This window comes from Pyrgilauda ruficollis, unplaced genomic scaffold (assembly GCF_017590135.1).
Source record: "Pyrgilauda ruficollis isolate IOZ18807 unplaced genomic scaffold, ASM1759013v1 scaffold45, whole genome shotgun sequence".
Classification (NCBI taxonomy): Eukaryota; Metazoa; Chordata; class Aves; order Passeriformes; family Passeridae; genus Pyrgilauda; species Pyrgilauda ruficollis.
The window spans coordinates 1752464-1769217 of NW_024526044.1; the positions used below are offsets into that span (position 1 = coordinate 1752464).

Sequence of the window (16754 nt, forward strand, 5' to 3'; positions counted from 1 at the left end):
GTGTATTGATCTGAGTGGCTGAGCAGGGAATGACTTCCTCATTTCCCTCTCTGTTTTATTTTTCATTTGGGGTGTAACATGGCACAGTGCAGTCTGTTGCTGATGCACATGAGAGAGATTATGATTTTATAGCCACTTTCATTACTAAATTGGTTATGGGAAATTAATTTAGAACTTAGACAATTGTGTTGCTGTTGATGGTGAAGCCTAGGTTTGATTATTTTTCTTCCCTTCTTAAAGACAAACTAACAGGAATCTTGCCTAATGGCAGGATTTTCTTCTATTTGTAGTGTGTCATAAAACAAATTTCTTGGTGAAGAGCAGGTAGGATTTTTACAGGATCATTTTAACTTCTAGTCACATGGAATATTTGTGGTTGGGGCAGGATCATTTTAACTTCTAGTCACATGGAATATTTGTGGTTGGGGCAGATACAACTCACTGTGTTCTGATGCACACCATACTGAGCATTTAGATAGAGTATTTCTGAAATTAAGTTATTCTAGACAAAATACCATACCTCTCTTGCTAGTTGCCTAGTCCTTCAGCAGTACATTAATCCCATATGTACCCAACTTGAATTAAAAAATACAAACAGAAAAATAAGTTCTTTGATATTTGCAAAGGATGTGTTCCTTGACCACTCTCTGTTTTGCAGGCATGGTCCTGGTGCGCAGTGAGAACGGGCAGCTGCTGATGATCCCCCAGCAAGCCCTGGCACAGATGCAGGCACAGGCACACGCCCAGTCTCAGCCTCAGAACACTCTGACTCCTCGTCCTGCTACACCTACCAGTGCACCCCCAGTGCAGATATCCACAGTGCAGGTCAGTCCAGCAAGCTGTGCTGCTAAAAACTGTTTTGTTCCCTGTGCAGACCACATGAGAAAGTAAGGTGTGATACTAGTGAAGAAACCATAGATCTAACTGAAATGTAAAGACTTTTTATAGATTCATAGAATCTCAGAATTGTTTGTGTTGGAAAGCTGTTGGAAGGGGCCTTAAAGCTCATCCAGCTCCTGAATGGGCAGGGACACCTTCCACTAGACCAGGTTGCTTCAAGCCCCATCCCAACCTGGCCTGGAACACTTCCAGGAATGAGGAGTCCACACCTCTCTGGGTAACCTGTGATGAGGCCTCATCACCCTCAGAGCCAAGAATTTCTTCCAAATAGCTAATCTAAATCTACTTTCCACAAGGCATAGGCATTGGATTTTGTTCCTAATTCTGTTACAGCTTGGCTGTTACTCATCAAAAATATTTTTACATATCTGAATCTCATTAAGTTGAAAACTTTGATATAAAGGAGACCATATATGGTTAATGTGTACAACTCTTCTCCCCAGAATAAACACAAGACTAAAAGAAAAAAAAATTATATGGATATACGTGCACCAAGATTTTGACAGTTGCATTAAGTTCAAGACTGAAAATCCTTCTCAGAGTTTTGTAGTGCTTCAGATGCATTCTTTGCTCTTTGTAATAATGCAGAATCAGAACACTAGATAGAGCAGTTGGTATTTACTATAGGCACTGATGTGTTCATGATTTTTTTTTTCCTCTTCCCCAGGCTCCAGGAACACCCATTATTGCACGACAGGTGACACCAACTACTATCATCAAGCAAGTGTCTCAGGCTCAAACGACAGTGCAACCCACGACCACGCTACAGCGTCCCCCGGTTGTGCAAGTGAGTGTGTAGGGAAGTGATGTGTGCATGAGACTGCCAGGCACACAGGAAATGCAATTGCTCAGTGCAGGGAAGAAATGCCTTCTGGATTAGCCTTTCTGAAACATCTGCAGGTCTAAGTGTCTATTTTGGATGTACAGGTATAATTTTTTATAGGTATATTGGTATTATTTCATATTACTCCTATACATATCTCCATTGAAAGGTATTGTGTTTGTAGTTTGTACGATCACAGAGCTGACTAAAATGAAATACCTTTATGCTTTCTGCTTAAAGGAAGTGACAAGAATTCCCCTTGGGTTTTTGGCTGTGGTGTTATTCCTGTGGTGGATCTGCAGTCCTCTGAATTCTGCAGCAAAATTCACAATTGCAAAGATGACTGCACTGGCAGCCTTCTCTTCCTGAAAACTTCTCCCTTTCACAGGAGTCTCTGCTTTGGTCTGTGGCCTTCTGGAGACTGATAACTCACAGAGAGACTGATGTCAGTGTGGGCTGGCCTCTATTCATTTTGGGCTTGCTTGGACATTTTTTTTTGAGATGTCAAGAGTTTAAAAAACAGTGCAAGAGTGTGAAATTCTCCACATGGCTTCCAGGCAGCAGTGATACAATATGATTGCTGTCGCCTCATCTGTCTCATTGTGCTTTCTTCATCCTTTGAGGAGACAGGATTAGAGAGTTTTAATTTAAAACATGCAGGTTTTGCTATGCATCCAGTTAACCTTTTTCCCCCTCAAAGAGCCTTTCCCTATGCCAGTGCTCTTTCTAGATCTAAGAGTTAATTTACCTAACTGAGTCTCCTTAATTTGCACTGCTGTTATACTGGACAAAAAAAAAAAAACAAAAAACAAAAAACAACAACAAAAAAACCCCATCATTCCATCTGCATATTTTGTGCTGTAATGAGCACACCATGGACTTCATTTATCCTGATTTCAAAAAAAAAAATGAGCCAAATGAAATCCTTCTCTCTCTTAGTTTCTCCCAAAATACCAATAAAGTTAGCTTTAGCAGCAGGGGAGCCTCTTTTTTTGTGCATCTTTATATAAAGAGCAAGTTTACAAATGATTTGTGAACATTCTGAGTGTCAGTTGTAGCTTGGTAGGAATTTGTCTCTCAGACTGGGTTGTTGTTAATAATTAGACTGTTGGAAGCCCATGAATGAGCTGTGTATGTAAGAGGATCTTGCTTGTAATTGTGATTCTTTTGAGCTGATATTTCTACTTCAAATTACCAATTTGTCTACAAAACTGAAAAAATGTTTTTCCTGTTGTTTATCACAAACACCTCAGTAAGACCAGAGCTTTTGTGTCAGTTGTGCCTTTTTAGAAATTCCTCCCTTTGGAAGTGGCATTTAATGAAGCAGGTAGAAAGATAAATTGAATTCACAGTAATTCAGCACTTGTTTTAGCTGAGCTTTGAAACCCCACTGGCTGAGATTGTGTTTATGGTATTTTATTCAGTGACCAAAAATCGCGCAATTTTTAATCAACTTTCGGAATTCCCGTTTCGAATGTTTTTAGTGCCATCTGGTGGCCGTTTCCTTCCACTGCACCAGACCGTGAGCAACTTATTTATAGGAGCTGAGAGGTGTTCTGCTGCCCTGTGGTTCATCTTCTGTTTGATGGCTCAGGAAAACAGGCTCTTGGTAGGTTCCACGGAAAAATAATCTCGTGTTTTTATTCTCTGCAGCCTCAGATTGTTCTGGGTGGTACTGCACAAACAACCACGTTGGGGACAGCAACAGCCGTACAAACTGGAACTCCTCAGAGAACAGTGCAAGGGACAACGGCCACCTCCACTGCTGCCACAGTAAGATTTTGAGAAATGTAACATCTCTTTTTGTCCACTCACATATGCATGATGTGCATATGTACACATACATGTAAACACAGATGGGAGTGGAGCTTAGTAAAGATGCAGGAATCCTGTGAGCTGTTGACCTTGAAAAGGTAAACTTTAATAGAACCATATAATTTACAAGGTGTGGGTACAGGTCACTTGAATTTTGATAGGTGTCAAAGTGTTTTTATTTCTGTAACAGTATTAAAGCACTCATTTAAAAAATGTATTAGATATATTTTATAGAACAGTGAAGTGTTCAGCACTGTAGAGGAGAATCACTATAAGAAAGGATAAGCAGTTGGCACTGATTGATTCAAGCTGCATGTTTCCAGGATTGCAAAACAGGGAGAATCCATGTACTATGCACTGTGAAACAACAGCTTTACTATTTTTTGTCCTGAAAAAACACGTATTTTCCCATATACAATGTGCCTTCTTAAAATACTTGGTGTTTCCTAATTTCATGAAGAATCACAATTCCTTACATTTTGGTAACAAAAATGTACAATACATATGAGTATATGAAGAAAAATATTAATCTCAGTCTGTTTATGTTTTAATGTGAGGGATATGTATGTATAAATATGACTTTGTACTGATGAACTAAAGGATTTTATTTCATGGAGTATATGGTCAGATCATGGATTAAGAGGAGTTTGTCTTCCTTTCCCTGATTGTTTTCCTTTTGCCCTTCTTTCTAAGGAAACTATGGAAAATGTGAAGAAATGCAAAAACTTTCTGTCCACATTAATAAAACTGGCATCATCTGGAAAACAGTCCACAGAGACTGCGGCTAATGTGAAGGAATTAGTACAGAATCTGCTGGTAAGAAAAGTTCGTCAGAAGTTGTAAAATAGAGCATCTGGGCAAATTCAGACTCAAATTTGGGTTTTGGTGTTTTTTTTGTTTGGTTTTTTTTTTTTTTTTTTGTCATTGGATGGAGTTTATAAAATTGGAGCTAAATCAAATTAACTTTGCCTCTTCTGAATTAAAATAGATGGATAAATTTTCCATTAAGTTTATTACTGCTTATATTCATGCATGAGAACATGAGTTCTTTTGGAGTGTGAGTAATGCAAGTAGTGGCTGTTTAAATTCTACATTTTGATAAAACAACGAATAAAGAGATGTATTATGTACTTGAGGGAAAATACTACAGCTGGTGCAATAGCTGACTGTAGGAAATCACAAGTTTTTACAAAATAAATAAACCTTGCCTGATGCTAATATAAAACTTGATATATTTAATATTTATAGAATGAATACTAGTATTGCTTAGTCTACATATTAACAACCTTTAAGTTATGGTTATCTGCATTCCATCATGCACTAACCAGAGGTCTTTAGGTCTTATTATTTGAAAATTGTAGTAAAGTTGGTTGCTACCATAAAGCTGTTGGTAACTAAAAGTAGTAAGGGATGATAAAACCACTTAATTTCAGTATGTTCCCAAGTCTTAAATTTTTTTTTTGGTGTTGGATATCTGTAAAAAATTAATTTCTACAAGTTTTTCATTTCGATTTTCTGTTTCGAAGGATGGAAAAATTGAACCAGAAGACTTTACCAGTAGGCTCTACAGAGAACTTAATTCTTCACCTCAACCTTACCTTGTGCCTTTCCTGAAGGTAACTTCTCTTCACTACTCTTCCTTTATCTCTGTGCTTATACATCAGCAGCAATTAACACTAGCACATCCTTTGCCATTATATGTGGAATTCCAAAATCATGTTAAAGGGAGCTTTAAATGGTGCCTGGTTAGGCTTTTGCTCCCTTAAAAAACACTTTTTGTGTCTTAGTTCCTAGAGTTTGTTACTGTGATTCGTTGGCACAGTCAGTAATGTAACTTCTACCATGGTGACACATAGTAGCTCTTTTGAGAAATCTGAAAAGTTGTATTTCTTTGACTTAAACCACAAACCTACGAATTGATTTATTGCTCTCTTTTTAGTCTTGGAAAGCAAAGGGATTCAGTGATAGAGAAAACTGTACTTTCTGGGAAATTTTTGCCTGTGCTGTAAAATGGTTTGGATAAGCAGGAAATTTGTCATCTCCCAATGATAAATCACACTTGACATAAATTTTATAGTAGTTCAGCAAATCTTGAAATAGTATTTATTGCAAAACATTTACTATCAGTGAAATCAGTGAAAATATAACAGCACTAAATGGTAAGACTGTAACTGCTTGACTAATGTATGATTATGGGATATAGTTGTAGGTGTGTGTTAATATTTCTGGGTTCTTAAATGCTTGTTCAACCTTGGGCTGTTCCTGAGGACAAAAATTGTTGCCATAAGAAAACGACTAATTTAAGAAGCCACCAAAACACTGTGGTCTCTGTTGAGCTGTTGTGAAATCTTCCCGGGTGTTCCAGTGTGACTTTTAAACTGTAGGATGACAGTCAAGGCAGGCAACATGGGCTTGGGTTGTTAAATACATACCAGGGGTTCCAGGTAGGCTGCATAGCCTAGATGCCCATGATATCCAAAAGGTATTGTCCCTCTGTCCTGCTTATTGAATAGGAGCAGGTTGGGATTTCTGTGTGCTCACCTTTCCTCAGGTGCACACAGACCGATCCAATGGACTGAAACAAAACACGCCGCTTCTTTACCATTAGTATTGTGTGAACCAGGATTAAACAACTCAAGCAAACTCTTTCCTTTCCCCTTTTCAGAGGAGTTTACCTGCCTTGAGACAGTTAACACCAGACTCTGCAGCTTTCATTCAGCAGAGCCAGCAGCAGCAGCCGACGACGCAGGCGACGATAGCCACGATCCCGTCGGCGGCAGCCGTGCTGCTGAGCTCCTCGGTGCAGCGCACGGCAGGCAAGGCCACTGCCACTGTCACCAGTACCCTCCAGCAACCCGTCATCAGCCTCACTCAGCCCACACAAGTTGGTGTCAGTAAACAAGGGCAGTCCACGCCACTGGTATGTGAGCTGGAGTGCAGCGTTTGTTATTGCACAGGGGTTTTTTTTGATAGCACTTCTTGAATTGGTGGTTTGGCTCAATCAAAGATCAGATAAAAAAAGTATAATTTAAATTACATCTTGGTTAAAGTGCTCTTAGGGTTTGTTCTTGCCACCTGATTCTCAGATTATTTACAGTTCTTTTTTTTCCTTATGATTTACAGGTTATCCAGCAGTCTCAAAAAGCAGGGGCATTGATAAGGCCTCCACAAGTAACATTGACACAGACACCCATGGTGGCATTGCGGCAACCACACAGTCGTATTATGCTCACCACGCCTCAAATCCAACTGAATCAACTTCAGACAGGTAAGAGGTCAAGATACTTGTGATGTGCCATATTTGATAGCATTACCTGAAGTGTGGTTTAGGGATTGCTTGCCCAAAGAAGTTGTTGATACCCCATCCCTGGAAGTGTTCAAGGCCAGGCTGGATGGGGCTTGGAGCAACCTGGTCTAGTGGAAGGTGTTAGAGGGGTTGGAACGAGATGATCTTCAAGGTCCTTTCCTGCCCAAACCATTCTGTGATTCTATGAATGTCAGTTCATAAGTGCCCTTTTTGTACTACTGCTAAAATCTTCCACTGTATAGTGCCATAGTGGCTGGGGGTGCAGATCTGTCAGGACAGCATTGACAGAGAAATGTTGTTTGGCTGCTGGAATTTTGTGGAAAGGGTCCTGTTTTTACTTGGGTGAAATGCTGACAGAAGCTATTGAGGTCAACTCTTTGTACCAGACCTATTGCCATAACTACCTGTGACTGGCTTGCATGTGTGAACTCTTACTGATGGAGTACAAATCCTGTCTGTCTTCTTGCAGTACCTGTGGTAAAACCAGCAGTATTACCTGGAAACAAAGCTATTGCCACTGTTTCGACACAAGTAGCTGCTGCTCAGAAGAATAAACTGAAAGAACCTGGGGGAGGCTCTTTTAGGTGAGGAACTGTATGTTTGTGCTTGGGCAGCTGAACTCAGACCTTCCTGGTGCTGAATCCATCTGGGGAAACTCAAAATAACCTAGAGGTGGATTTTCTGGGGGCAGGTTTGCTTCTTCATTAAAGACTTCAACAAGCAGCACTGGACATACTCGTGCCAGACTGGTTTTAGCATTTAGCTGGCACTAAACCTCATAAACAATTCCTGCCCAGACAAGCAAGTGGAATTCATTCCTTCACTTCTCCCAGCTCTGCTGGAGTTACTTGGTGAGGTACAGCCTGTCTTAGTGGTGAGGGCAGATTATTATTGTTTTGTAGTAGTGATTTGTCTGGTCTCTTGTTTCTCAAGGTGGTGAAACATTACATAAGAAAAGATCTTGGAAAAAACAGGAAGTACGAAATTAGTGCTCTTTGAAGTCAAAGCAGTAATTTCTCATTTACAAACAAATGAGTTGTATTTTATTATATCACAAAAGCAAATAAAATGTAAAACTAATTATTCAGGTTTATGGTGGAATTCATTATGTACAGTGTGTGCAGATAAGCACTAAATGTTAAGATTATAATAAATTTTCCTTCCTTTAAGGGATGATGATGACATTAATGATGTTGCATCAATGGCTGGAGTCAACCTGTCAGAAGAAAGTGCTCGGATATTGGCAACAAACTCTGAGCTCGTGGGCACGTTAACAAGGTCCTGTAAAGATGAAACCTTCCTTTTCCCAGCACCTTTACAAAGAAGGATATTAGAAATAGGTATGTTCTTTTATCTTGAACATAAATAAAACCAAATTTCACTACTCTTAGGTTTAATTGAAGGCATTTTCCAAAGAAATTGGTTTGAATAACGTTACCTGGAGTCGTTACCTTCTGGTATTTTCTGGTATATTCAGATGCTCGTGGGAAATAATTTGTTTTATGAAAGTAGAATAGTGTCTAGGAATAGCAAACATAGATTTGCCTTCTAAAATGATGGCAATTCAACTTCAAAACTACCTAATCTGGCTGAAAGTCTGACTGTATAAACTAATAAGGTGTATCAAGCATGACACAAACAATGAAATAAGTCCAGAAGCACTTTTATCAACTTTACTTAGTAATTTAGAATAGATGGTGGAACAAAAAGCAATCTTGAATTCTTTGTTACACTGTAGTACACAGCATTTATTAATAGATTGTCAATTTTGTTAAACTAATGTGAATTTTAATATGTGTGTAATTTCCTGTTTAATCATTGTCTGAGAAAAATCTGCAAATCATATTTAGAAAAATATTTCAATTTCTATGACTGAGATTTTACTCATATTTAGTTGTATTGTAAAATGATTTTTTGCAACCCACTTGTGTTCTGATTGTAGGTAAAAAACATGGAATAACAGAAATCCATCCTGATGTAGTTAGCTACGTATCACATGCTACACAACAAAGACTACAAAACCTCGTGGAAAAACTATCAGAGACTGCTCAACAAAGGAATATTTCCTACAAGGTAACTGTATTTAATTGCTCAAATCAAATGGCAAAATTACACAAAGTCAGCAGGCTGGGGTGTTGACTGTAATGCAGGAGTTCAGGTGTTCTTTTTTCTGTGAAATCAGGTTGTTTATTTTCTTTGACTGATTCACCTTCCATTAAGATATTAATACGCATGGGTGACTGGAGCTTTTCAGCTTGCATATACAAAATGGTTTTAAAACAAATGCAGAGTAGCTGTGCCCTCCCCTTTATTTATTATGTCAAATGTTTAGTGTGTGAGTGATTGTAAAGTCAGACAGATAAAAGCACTGCTTTGAATTCCCAGGAGACTGCTATCTGACAGATGTGTGTTCCTAATAGATGCAAATGCCTGAGCAGTGTTTAAAGAACCACACAGCTCTGTGAAATATGTTTGAGAGGTTAAAGCTGTGATGATATTAGTTTAGAAGTCAAAATCTGATGATTCATGGAATAGAACAAAATGCTTTTAAGAGTTCTAGCTGGTTTGACTGGTGTAAATATACTCCTGCTATTTGTCTGAAAAGGACAAAGTGAGCATTGGAGCTTTGAATGTGTATGTTCTTCCCCAGTACAGTACAAGTTAACAGCTTTGTTTTTAAGGGAGTAATGAGAAATGTATTTGCTGTATTTTCAGGATGATGAAAGATATGAACAAGCAAGTGACGTTCGGGCACAGCTCAAGTTCTTTGAACAACTTGATCAAATAGAGAAGCAGCGTAAAGATGAACAAGAAAGGGAAATTTTAATGCGCGCAGCAAAGGCAAGTGCTTGGCTTACACACGTGTTTGCAAAGTGTCAGTTTTGACATCAAAACTGCATAGTTTCTTTTCATTCTAAAACACTTGCAATGAAGGGGAAGACTAATCTTCAAAGATGGAACTTAATGAATGTGTTCTCAACTAGAGCTCAGTTTTGCTTTTCTCTGTAAAGCATGGGAAACAGCTTCTTTGCCACTCTTGTTGCACATTCCCAAATTAAAAGGAGTCTTGAAATTTAGTTTTTGCATTTTGCATTGGCAAAAAAAGATGGATTTTATAACTTGGTGGTACTCTTAAATGTAATAGAGAGGGACTAGAAATAGAATTCAGAAAGATTTTTACAAACTGGAGAAATACAATAAACAGGAAGCAGTTGATGTAAACATGAATGTGAATATTAAACTGTGGTTTTACTCAGTGAATATAGAATGAATATGGTTAAATAAGAGTACCCTAGAAATAATTCACAAAACAACCTATGTTTTCAGTTAGTTTTATGATCCAGCATGAGTTGACAATGTCAAAATCCAAATTTACTTTGTTGTTGGCGTAAAGAATGTAAGGGATTAACAACACTCAGGATTTAATAGGACGAGAGGAAATGGCCTCCAGTTGCGTCAGGGGAGGTTTAGATTGAATATTGAGAGCAATTTCATCACTGAAAGGGTTGTCAAGCCCTGCAGCAGGCTGCCCAGGGCAGTGGTTGAGTCACCATCCTGGGAAGTATTGTGTAGATGTGGCACTTGGGGGCATGTTTAGTGGCGGGCTTGGCAATGCTGGGGAAGCAGCTGGACTTGATGTTCTTAAAGGTCTTTTCTAATCTAAATTATTTCATTATTCTAAGAGTATGACACACACAAGGAATGCAGGTGCCCAGTGAAATGGGCAATTGCTGATGTGAATGGTCTTGGGTCACTCAGGTGCACTTTGTTCAGCCTGCAGCCTGACCTGTGTGTGTAGGTGTAGCAGAAAGATCAGCTCTGAGTAAGTGCTTGGTTACCCAGCAAGGGGAGGAATTGTTCCAAAAAGTACAGGTCTGATTCCTTTGTTGATATGCAAAGTGTGTAATTCAGTTCACAGATCTGTGTAATTTGTGTCTTGTAATTTGTGTCTTGTAGTGGTTGCATTTAAGACATAATTGCTTGGCTACTCCTTGGCTATCTTTAACAAAGCAGAAAAATGGGATGCCTTTTTCAAAAATAGAAACTTTAAGAAAAGGCAAACTTTTAATTTCTGAAAGTTGTTTACCACTGTTGCCTTCTGTGGGAGTGATAGGTATTCCCCACTTCCTGCTGAAATTTAAGAAAAGCTTTCATATATAATCTTTAACTGCTTTTGTAACCGAGTTCATTTTTCTTTCTTTTCCTCCAACCACCTCCTGCTCATCCTTTATCAACACAGTCTCGATCTCGACAAGAAGATCCAGAACAGCTTAGGTTGAAACAGAAGGCCAAGGAGGTGAGTGCTGAGCACAACTTAAACTTTTATTTTGGAAGTTGAAAGAGAAATCATGACCCATCCTTGTTCTGGCACACACAGATGCAGCAGCAAGAGCTAGCACAAATGAGACAGAGGGATGCCAACCTGACTGCGTTAGCTGCCATCGGTCCCAGGAAGAAAAGGAAAGTAGATTCACCAGGATCTGGATCAGGGACAGAGGTACAGTATAATTGTCACCTTTGGTTTTGCTGCCTCAGCCTCTGTGCAAACCTTTCTGTTCAGAGCTTTTTTTCCCAGTTTGTGGAAGCTCCCTGAGCAGCAGAAGTGTTTTGTGTTCAGATTTGCTCACTCCAAGGCAGGATCAATTTTTAGCACCTGTAGGTGCTAAAATAGAATAGGGAATAGAATCTGAGTGGTCATTCCCTGATTGATGGAACTGGAGGGATCTTAGAAAAACCATCTCTGATCTAACAAGTCTCAACTTTTTGGACCTCCATACTTTTGGAAGGAGATTTTTGTGGTCATAACCAATCCAACTTGAAGTGCAGAGTAATGCTGAGATAGTGGGGTGGTAGAATTCAGTCACTGCTAAATTTGACAGCAGGAGTTTCAAGTTACAGGAGCTTGCCTAATTTTTCTCTTCAGCAGTTGATTTGCCTTAGTTTTAGTGTCTCCACAGCAGATCAGTTTGACCAGTTCCATCTGATCAGGATGTTCTTGCACATCCTCTGTACAGTCTACTGTTGAATCTGCCTTTTAAAAAATTCTCTGCAGATTAGGTATTGGAATGCTCAGTGTCTGATTCATTTAATTTACATTCTGGTACATGATTATCTGCTGTATTTCTAAACAAGTTAATAAACAAGAAATGGTATAAAATTGCTTTCTGCATGAGACATTCAATAATGGATTTCTCTAATGTTTTAAAAAGAACAAAATATTCTTGAAAATTGTCATTTGTTGGACCAAAAGCTCTCTTCATAATTTGAGAATTTTCCCCTGTGGGGTTTTGTGTCTGATAGCAAGTGACAGAATAGTAATAGTTTAATAGTCCTGTTTATTACTCCTTGAGCATTCTGAATTTCCAGTGCTAAAGCATTTATACTGTAGAAAAACCTCAAAAGAGTTCACCTGGTTTTATACTGAATTGCTGGAAGCAATAATTTACATGTGCTTGATATAAAATGGTAGAGAAAAATCTGAATACTAGTAAATGTTATTTTTGTTTATAAAAAAATCAAGCCTCTTGAGCTTCTTTTAAAGTAATTTTAAGTTTTGAAATTTACTAAGATGTCTGCTACTGAGAATAAGACTTGCTTTATATAAGCTGACAAATGACTCTATTAAAGGTTTATAGATGTAGTTTAAAATTATGAAAATTACAGAATGGGGCACTTTGCAAAGATAGATGTGTACACAAATGAAGTTGTCTCAGAGGAATATGCTGAAGTACCTCATGCAGAGTTAATGTTGGTATTATTGCTTACTCCTGCATGCTCAGCTGTGCCACCTTAATGGTCTGTTAATGTCACTTAGGTTATGGGATGTATTTTGCATCTCCTGTGAACACTTGTTTGTATTTCATCTAAATCTGACTAATTTCGTTATCTTGGATTAATCACTGGTTAACCAATTAACTACAGGTTCCCTGGAAATCCAATCTTTTTGTCTGCTTAATTAAGGAGCAGCTGCCTTTGATCTGATACTCACAGCTGTGCTTTTGCTGCTGTGTCACTTGACATTTTTAAATTGGGCTCCACTTGTCACCATTTGTATGCAGTTTGTGGTTAAGGCATATTACAAGAAGTGTGGAAAATAAGGTTTGTTGTTACTTAGACACAGTTTTGTAAATGGAAGCTTTTGATGTCTACAAATGCTGACTCTTAATTACATGTAAAATCACTTCTAAGTAGTAATTGCACTGTTTTGTTTCCAAATTCAACAAAACAGGTTGCTGTCAGTTTGAGAGTTTTATGTCCATGTGATTTTACTGAAAGTTACCAAAAAGCTTTTTAACTTATTCCATACATAATTCTGGGTCTTTAAAGACTCCTGAAATTTTACCTTTGCATTTCAAGTATTATGATATAGATAATAAAGCTCAGGCTTGAGCTTTCACTAAAGAATATTTAAAAACCAAGAATAAAACCCCTTCCAGCCATTCTTTCTGTTCTCTAGCAATCATACGTATGTGAGAAAATTTAGTCAGCATCCAGTACTTTACTGCATCTTCTTATTTCCACTGAAGTTGGTGAAAATTAGATGGCCAAATTATGCAAGTGCCTTAAAATTGCTCTTGAAGATCCAGACTTTGAGCAGCCCTAACAACAGGATTTTAGTGATTTGGTGTTTGCTGGGTCACCAGAATGCTTGAGAATCAAAAATCTGGATTTCCTGTTAGCACTGTGGTGAAGCAAGTTTGCCTGCACTGAACAGAGTTCTGCTAACCCAGAATGAACATTTCCAGTGCAGGTTTAGGTTGTTTGATCATCGATAATGTTCATTGATTAAATACATTACTTTCACACCTGTTAGTGGGAGCCTCAGCAGCTTATTCACATAGCTCATGCACCACTCTAAATTTGAGGTTTTTTCAAGTCTGGGGTGTTTTTATTAAGAAAAATTTTTGAAAATTCTCCAAACCCAGACAGTGGCAGATCTTTATTCGCTACTGGGGTGCGTTTGGTGTCGTGAAGTATAAAAGTTTCATTAAAAAAATTAAAAGATAACATTATTACGGTAAATTAAATTGGAGGGAAAAATGAATGCGTAGCTGAGCCTCAGAAATGGAGCCCGTTGCCAGAAGGATCCGTTCTTTAGGTGAATCCCATCAGCGCGCAGGGATTCCCGGCTGGAAGCTGCGGGCGCAGCCTGCATTCCGCTCCGCGCGCGCCCTCTGCCGGCACTGCGCGGAGCTGCAGCTGCTCCCGGCCCGCTCCTTCCCCGCCCTTCGTGCCGCTCGTTTGTTCCCTTCTGCTTTTTGCTCCTTCTTCTTCTTCTTCAGTGGTTGATATATAACATGCTGTCTGTTTGTCCTACCACTCCGGGAAACTCCCAGTATGTACCAGAGGGGTGAGTGATGCTGAGAGATGGAGAGGCATTCAGAGGTCGTTAGAGAATATGTCACTGAGTATAGGAAAGCTTCTCCTGAATTTAGTCCTGAGCTTGGTTACAGCTGTTGTCATCAGAAGGAGAGCATCCTGCCGTGGAGATCATGGATGCAAGGCCTCAGTCCTGGGAACAGGACTGCTCCCCAGGTCATCCACAGCTCCAGGGCTGCCCTTGGCATCTGTATGCTGGAACTGTGAAGAATCCTTCCTTTCTGTTTGGTTTGGTTGTTGGGATTGAGTATCCTTAGCACCTTCCTAAAAACACAAGCAGTGCTTTGGGCTTTTTTTGTCTGTATTGAATGTCACTGAAACCTTGTTCAACTGTTAATAAATCAGAATTACAAAGGAAATCTCCAATCTGGTAGCATACGGCTGTCTGACTATGTAGAGTTTTTAGGTCACACATTTTCTCTGAAAAGTTTTGGAGTGCTTTCAGGCATGGACTGATTGACCTGTTCTTGTGCTTTCCAGGGATCTGGTTCGAGTGCAGCAGTCCCAGGCAGCTCTGGAGTTGGAACAACCAGACAGTTTACGCGACAAAGGATAACGCGGGTGAACCTCAGGGACCTCATATTTTGTTTAGAAAATGAGCGAGAGACAAGCCATTCACTATTGCTATACAAAGCATTCCTTAAGTAAAATGGAAAAGATCAAGGTATTTTTGACGGAGAGACGCCTGAGGACATTTTTTAATATATTTGCAAATTACGCCTTTTTGTAACAAGCGAATGGGATATTGTTTAAAAAACAACCACCTCTTTACATGGAACAGTTTTATATTCCTGTTTATAAATAAACTCTTCAGTATAAGAGAAATACATTTCTGTAACAGTGAGGATACTTACAAGGCCTGTGGATACTATAAAAGGACAATTAAATTTTAACTCATCTCTTGATTGAGTGGCCTTCTTGCCAAACAAGCCATATATAAAGACTGATGGAATCGTTTAGCAAATAACTAGCTACCCTTTGTCGGCCCTGTAGCAGTTTCAACATTAATTGTTCATTTTAGTTCAGTTTTATTCAACTAAATCCATTACATAGGCATATGTCTACAGCAGATGACCTCATTTCATTTAGCTGTTTTTTTTTTTAAACAGTCAGTTAGCAAAGCAAACTGATTTTTTAAGAATATTTATCTTTTCCCCCAAATGCTCAAAATCTAGAGGGATATACAGTTAATTTTAAACATAACCTCAATTTTAATCACATTATTGCTTATTAGAGGCCCTGAAATCCCATAAAGGAGGGTTACTTCTGAATGTTCTAGCAGCATCTGTAAAAATGCATTTTATTTGCTATAGTTTGTAAAGCTGTAAAGTTAAAAAAGGAAAAAAAGGAAAAAAAGAGAAACCTTTTCAGCATAAATATATTTTACTTGCACTGTGTTTTTTAGCTAAAGTGAAAGCTTAGATTAAATAAAATCAAAAGTTGAGAGGAATCATCGAAAGACTTTCTCAGTGTGAATCAAGTGTTGAAAAATGGTTGGTGTATTTTGTCAGTAATTGTACATAATTTTTGGCACATAACATAAAAATGGCTATGTAAACTATAATTATTTTGCTAAAAGACTGTATGCAAGCTGTGGGCCTACTTTAAAGATGTCCAGAGCAAAGTCCCTTCTTTGTACCTATTTTTTTATTACAAATATACTAATTGGTTCTTTATATTTTCAGAGGTTATTGTATTAAATTGTCTATTGATAGTACTTTTATGACTGTAAATACTTTGGCTTTCTTTGTGTGAACTCTCATGGTAGAATTTAACTCTCTTGCGTGTAAACTGAATGCTGATCAGTATTTTTATCAACAGCTGACAACTGTTACACCCCTTTTATTTTGTCTCTTAGGAAATCCTGTCTTTCCATTTTTTTTCATGTAAATTTTGCACAGTTACTTGTTCATATGTAAATATTTTACTTTCAAAAATGAAGTTTTTAATTGCTATTGTTTTATATAGGATTGAAAGAAAATTAACTCCTTTATTAAAAACAAATTTATCTGTATTTGCTAATGTATTTTTCTCTCTAAATCTTTTCTCCACTTGCATTTATTTTTCTTGGTGCAGTAAAAGATGAGTCTACTTGAGGGGATACTGTTTGCTAAAGATGCACTTTGGGATGTTTTTATACTGTTTTGTTTTATCAGTATTTTGGAGGATGTGATTTCATGAATCTTGGCATTTGGTTGTTGTCTTAGGGGTCTTGAAGTAGCACCAGTGGGCAGTGGGTTTGGTTTGGTTGGTTTTTAAGCAGAGAAAGATGTCTGAAACATCTGAAATATTGTGTTTGTCTAGTGAAGGTTTAATAAAACAGCCTCTCCTTGAGGGCAGCCTGCTCCCTCAGACACAGCTAAAGTGGTTTGCAGAAGAAGGTAGGACATAAAACACAATTTGGAGCACAATTGTGAAATCAGGGACATTTCTAATTATCATCATGAAAATCTGAGAAGCATTTCTGATGTTCGGTACTGAATATTCAGCTTTTGGGTTGTATTTTTTAAAATTCCTCCTCTCATGGAC

The 16754-nt window shown here is 38.3% G+C and overlaps 1 protein-coding gene across 1 annotated transcript in view; it reads left to right on the forward strand.

Annotated features, from left to right (window-relative positions):
* The window catches only part of TAF4 (TATA-box binding protein associated factor 4), a 37480-nt gene extending 21251 nt beyond the window's left edge, over positions 1–16229 (forward strand). Inside the window, exons 4-17 of the mRNA XM_041478517.1 lie at positions 659–825; positions 1568–1687; positions 3377–3496; positions 4232–4354; positions 5065–5154; positions 6204–6458; positions 6662–6806; positions 7315–7429; positions 8016–8185; positions 8788–8918; positions 9561–9686; positions 11086–11142; positions 11224–11343; positions 14706–16229. Coding sequence (XP_041334451.1) covers positions 659–825; positions 1568–1687; positions 3377–3496; positions 4232–4354; positions 5065–5154; positions 6204–6458; positions 6662–6806; positions 7315–7429; positions 8016–8185; positions 8788–8918; positions 9561–9686; positions 11086–11142; positions 11224–11343; positions 14706–14873 — 1907 coding nt within the window. The 3' untranslated portion in view covers positions 14874–16229. The remainder of the gene's footprint in view (positions 1–658; positions 826–1567; positions 1688–3376; positions 3497–4231; positions 4355–5064; positions 5155–6203; positions 6459–6661; positions 6807–7314; positions 7430–8015; positions 8186–8787; positions 8919–9560; positions 9687–11085; positions 11143–11223; positions 11344–14705) is intronic.
* The last annotated feature ends 525 nt before the right edge of the window (positions 16230–16754 follow it).